We start from the raw sequence: 6,139 nt of genomic DNA, 5'->3' as shown, positions 1-6,139 counted from the left end.
CGGAACTTCATAGAATTTGACGTTTATGATGACACTTCCAAACTGTTATTGAAAAGTCTTTGCAGAGTCAGCGTGGGACGACCCTAGGAATATTTTTGTGAGGTTAGATACTTACTCTTAATAGGTAACATCATAATTTTTTTGTTCAAAAAAAAAATAGATGCGTGGCTATAATTATTATTTACAAACAATCAGTCATGCTCCGTCTAATACATACACGTATACATATATTATAACTTTATAACGTAATCTGGAAATCATAACCAATCATAATAGTCATAACATAACGCATAACATAACGATACATGAGTGCGGTAAATAAAGTAAAATAGATACAAAAACACACCAAAGGACAGTCTGCGTCTGCCGTGAACTAACATCCTCGTTAGTAAAAAAATTATTACCCCCCTCGTTGCACAAGCTACATATCTTTGCCTTAAGAAACTGCTGTCACCGGATTACATGTAAAGGCGTATGATGGATGGCATTATCCACGTGATAAAAAAATCGTCACCTTTTAACATCGCGCAATTGGAAGGGACAGGCATTGTTATTATCACGCTTTGGCGTAGGCAAGTGCTTCTATCAATTCGTACAGGTTGACGCCGTGGTTGCGGCTTTCCTCGCTCATCTGGAAAATGTATAGGTTAACTGGAAGAGATCCCTCTTAGGGATGAGTTCGCCATTGTACTGCAGACAAAATACATTAACCTGCGCCCATACCCTAAGCACAGTTTGTCAGAGTAAATTAAATATTTTATACGCGATTGCAAATGTTACGAAGTAAATTACAGGGGTTTGGTTAATCTATATTTTGACTTAAACACAAATATTTCAAACCTCCTGACGACCGGGTTTCAAAATTTGCCGGCTTAAATTTAACTCTGTCAAGTTTACAATGAGTCAAAAGTTAATTGGGGCCTATGTACCACGTGTAGGACGCCGGTCATCAGAAGGTTAATCATGATAAACATCAATTATTACTATTTATTACATACTAACTGACCCGGTGAACTTCGTATCACCTATCTATATTATGTCTCCTTTTGGCACGTCACGGATTAGCCTGGCCCCACACGCTCGGAATTTTCCGTACGGAATGACATGTGCAAGCGAGACAGCACCATGCATTTGTAGAGCGACGTCCCGTTCCCACCTGTCATTCCGTGCGGAAACCGAATGAAAATTCCAAACGTCTGCGGCCAGGTCTAGAAAAAATTGTTCTCGATATAATCCCTCTCAACCCCCTTAGAAGATTCTCAAGTAGTTAAAAAACAAAAATTCGCTCCTGATGCAAATTTTCAACCGTTTCTTCACTATAAATTGGGGATTAATACAAACTTTCAATGAAAGGTATTTTAACCCTTAGCGAATACATTTCTAAAATCACTGAAATCACTTTCTTTTTTCTAAAATAAAAATAATTCGCTCCATACAAACTTTCAATCCCCTTTTCACCACCTTTTAAAAAACAAAATTCACTCCCGATACAAATTTTCAACCGTTTCTTCACCATAAATTGGGGATTAATACAAACTTTTAATGAAAGGCATTTTAACTCCCTTAGGGAATACATTTCTAAAAATGATGAAATCACTTTATTTTTTCAAAATAAAAATAATTCGCTTCATACAAACTTTTAAATGAACTTAGTGCGTTCCGGCGCACTTAGATCGTGTGTCAGAGGGCCTACCGCGAACAACGTAGTTCGCAAATTTTACTCCTATTCACGGTAGGCCCACCGTACGTTCGTGAATACCATACTGCCGGGCGCGGTTCGGTGCGGTAGTCTGTTACGGCTTTATGACAGGTAGGCCCCGTTCGCACGACAGCTTTTTCAACGCGCGTTAAAAACCCGACGTTGGCGCTTTTTTACCGTTTCTAATATTTGTGTTCATATGAACGCTTAAAAATCACCTGTCAGTGGTACTCCCTGTCTTTTGAACGTGTAGTAAAAATGAATATAAATCCAAAAGTATTAGCAATTGCCATTTCTGTTGCGAGAAGACGAAAAATGAAACTTAAATCATTTTGGGTACATCCTCTTAATGACAATAGATATTTAAAAGGCCAGTTTGTGTCACTATATGAAGATCTGAGGATGTATCCTGACAAATTTTTTAACTATTTTCGAATGTCAATAAACACATTTGATGAATTATTGGCACTCGTGAGCCCACGAATAACTCTTCAAGACACCAATATGAGGATTGCAATACCAGCTGTGCAGAGATTAGCTGTGACACTGAGGTCAGTGTTGACGAAGGTGGAGAACCCGCGCGAAATCACCTTTTCATACAAACGTAGTCCTCCTCATTTTCCTGTATGGATATTAATAGTATCACTACACCTTATAAAACACCCCTCCACGCCGCGTCTGTAGATATGTTCGCGATAAACTCGCTAAGAACTAAACGGATTTTCATGTGGTTTGGTGAGAAGCCGGAGCGGGTAGCTAGTTGAAAATATATTGACACAATTTGTTGTATATCAACCACAGGTTTACTCCTACAAGAGTATAAATTTGTATGCAATTTGTTTTTTCCTAAATTGGTATTACAATAATGATTAAAGTCAAATTATGTATTATCAAATTATGTCTAAGAAATCCAGAGAGGAAAACAGGGACTTCATTTGTATGGAGAAATGGTCATCCCCTTTCCTCTTAAGAATATTTATAAATAGGAAACATAATAAACAACATACTTATATTTTATTGATTCATTTTAATTAATACAACGTAACCAAATACAACTAAATTGTAACAATGATATTACTGAAGCTAGGTATGAATATTTAAGTATCAGATTTGAAAACAATTAATACAAAGAAAATAGAATGAGTAGAAGTTTCGTGTGTAAAACTTGTACTTGCACGATTTTCTTTCATCATTCTCTTGCCCTTGTCCCATTCACTTGGGGTCGGCGCAGCATGTCTTTCTCTTCCACACCTCTCTGTCGCCCGTCATTTCATCATTCACTTGCGTTCGTTTCATATCATCTCTCACACAGTCCATCCACCTTTTCCTCGGTTTTCCTTTCCTCGTACTTCCCTCCACATTCATTCGTAATACCTTTCTCGTCACATGACTTTCATCCCTCCGCATCACATGCCCGTAGCACGCTAGGCGATTTGCCCTTACTTTTTCTGTTATGGGTGCAACTTTCAGGCTTCCTCTTATATACTCATTCCTTATCCTATCCATTCTCGTCACGCCACACATCCATCTTAACATTCGCATCTCCGCTACATGCAATCTCTTTTCATCCGTCACCTTTAGGGCCCAACACTCTGATCCATACATGACGACAGGTCTTATGACTGATTTATAAATTTTACCCTTCAACCGAAGAGGCATTCGGGCGTCGCAAATGGTTCCCGCGACCTGTCGCCATTTCATCCATCCTGTGCTAATCCGGTTTTTCACGTCACGGTCAATATCGCCATCGCACTGTACGAGCGAACCGAGGTACTTAAAGTCGGAGCAGACCGGCAATGTAACGCCGTCGAGTTCTATGGCAGCAAAACTGGAGAGACCGCCAAAATCGCAGAACATGTGTTCTGTTTTAGATCTGCTGATCTTCAGGCCAACATTCTCCAATTTTTGCCGCCATTTCTCAAGTCTGCTCTGCACCTCGAGTTCGTTTTCACCAACAAGCACAATGTCATCGGCAAACAGCATACACCAGGGTGCCTCCTCCTGTATGTCCGACGACAGAGCGTCCATAACAAGCAGGAAGAGGTAAGGGCTTAAAGCCGATCCCTGGTGCAAGCCTACCGTGACACTGAACTTGTCGGTGGTGCCAGCAGCTGACCGGACGCGTGTACAACATCGGTTGTACATTGACCGGATTAGCTCTACATACTTCCCAGGCACGCATTTCTCTTTCAGAGCCCACCACAAAACCTCTCGGGGTACTCGGTCGTATGCTTTTTCGAGGTCAACAAACACCATATGCAGGTTCTTTTTGGCATGTCTGTATTTTTCGCACAGATGGCGAAGTGCAAAAATGGCGTCTGTTGTACCTCTCCCCGGCATAAACCCGAACTGGTTTTGTGTTATATCACTCTCATCTCTCAGGCGTCTCTCTATCACTTTTTCCCATACTTTTTCTTTTTTCTTTGTAAGTAAGTATTAAAATTCCTAGCCACACAAAATAATACCAACGTAGTAGACATGACATAGATGTATATGATACTGAAATATTCATCCGCATCATGTAACTTAATTAATTACTATGGCATACTAGTAGAATGCGGCTGTGTTGTTTTACTGGAACTGTCGGCAGGCGCAGGCGGAGAATACTGAATGATCTTGAATGGTTTGATGTTTGGGTTTAGTTTTATAATAGGCGATGGGCGATATTGGGACTGTTTTAGTATTTTAATTTGTTTCGACGGCTGTACAGGCGCTTTAGTTGATGGATTGGCTATTGTAGATGACCCGGCTATTGGCTCTTCTTTAATACTTATATAGGGCTCATAGGGCTGGGTTTGTGTGTTGTGGGTTTGGGATTGGCTTAGTATTTTAATTTGTTTCGACGACTGTACAGGCATTGTAGTTGATGGATTGGCTATTGTAGGTGGCCCGGATATTGGTTCTTCATTAATACTTATATATGGCTCCAATGGCTGGATTTGTGTCTTGTGGGTTTGGGATTGGCTTAGTAGTTTAATTTTTTTCGATGGATGTACAGACGTTGATGGATTGGCTATTGTAGATGGCCTGGCTATTGGTTCTTCATTAATACTTATATATGGCTCATATGCCTGGGTTTGTGGGCCCGATCCACAATGCTGACGAATTATGTTTAATATATCTATTTTAGCAGCTATTTTTGTATCATCATCCATTTTTTTTAAAGATGAGACTAAGGACAGGCAGAACGTCCGATCTTCATCGACAGTGGCCATGTCTGCTTTCATAATTTTTAAAATTTCATCTTCAAATTAATTTTTGTCCTTTTTCCTTTTTTTTGTTGTTTTAGGCATTGCAGGAACTTCTAATTTTTCTATATTTTCTTCATCTGAATGATTTGAATCAGTCCACTGTGATGTATTATTATTTTCCCTTTTGTAGTTCCCTGATGTGGGAGCTTCTTTAACATATGGAATCAAAAATAGTAACTGGTCATAATACCTATATTTTTTCCTTTTTTTTTGACCTTGACCAGAAGTTACATCTTTTTGGGCCTGGTATTCGCGCCGGAAATTATCTCTTATGTGTTTCCACTTGTTTTGTACTTCTTTGCCTGAAATAAAAAAATGATTTGTTTAAAATGTTTAACAATAGACAGAAATCTTACCACAATTTTTCGAATACTATCTGCTGAGCATCCTAACCCTTCTAGTTGGTGTGCTTTCCTGCCGTTATTACTGCAACTATATACCTGTATCAGTAGAGCTTGCCAATGATAAGTAGCTGCTAGGTTTATGGATCCAGTGTTCAAACCAATTAGGCTCAAAAGGTAGAAGGGTTTAGATGCTACGCTGATTGTATACCATATATTGTGGCCAACTCTTAGACTATAAGTACACACTAAATTTAAAGCATTTCCATTGTTACAGGTTTCTTGCGACTGGCAACAGTTTCCATGATTTACATTATCAGTTTCTAATGGGAGTGTCAACCATACATTACATTATCAAACAAGTCTGTGATGCTATATGGGATTGTTTAATGCCTATTTATATGGAGGAAAAAACCAGCGAGGACTTCAGAAAAATATCACAAGAATTTTATCTACGCACCAACTTTCCTAACCTGATAGGAGTTGTTGATGGCAAACACATAGAAATAACAAAGCCTAATCAAAGTGGATCACTATTTTACAATTATAAAAACTATTTTTCTCTCATTTTAATGGCAATTTGTGATGCTAATTATAGCTTTATTTGCATTGAAGTAGGGGCGTATGGTGGCTCCACAGATTCAAATGTATTCAAAAACACATCATTTAATAGACAATTAGAATCAGGGCAAATAGAATTGCCACAACCGGAACGACTACCAAATGACATTAATGGAAAACCAATGCCCTATGTATTGATAGGCGATGAGGCCTTCGCTTTGTCTGAAAATGTTTTAAGACCATATCCAAGTCGTAACTTGACTGTACTGCAACGTGTATATAACCAC

At 39.0% G+C, this 6,139-nt stretch overlaps 1 protein-coding gene and 1 pseudogene across 1 annotated transcript; one reads left to right on the top strand and one right to left on the bottom strand.

Annotated features, from left to right (window-relative positions):
* Nucleotides 1-1,866: 1,866 nt before the first annotated feature.
* LOC134805550 (putative nuclease HARBI1) lies at nucleotides 1,867-6,127 on the top strand (the record flags this gene model as incomplete). The annotated part of the gene is made up of 2 exons (XM_063778827.1): nucleotides 1,867-2,250; nucleotides 5,569-6,127. Coding segments are annotated over exons 1-2 (852 nt in total), but the record flags the coding sequence as incomplete, so codon positions are not given.
* LOC134805549 (uncharacterized) lies at nucleotides 4,112-5,505 on the bottom strand (annotated as a pseudogene).
* Nucleotides 6,128-6,139: the final 12 nt, after the last annotated feature.

Source organism: Cydia splendana, unplaced genomic scaffold (genome assembly GCF_910591565.1).
Source record: "Cydia splendana unplaced genomic scaffold, ilCydSple1.2 scaffold_163_ctg1, whole genome shotgun sequence".
Lineage (NCBI taxonomy): Eukaryota > Metazoa > Arthropoda > Insecta > Lepidoptera > Tortricidae > Cydia > Cydia splendana.
This window is presented reverse-complemented; position numbering and strand designations above follow the sequence as displayed.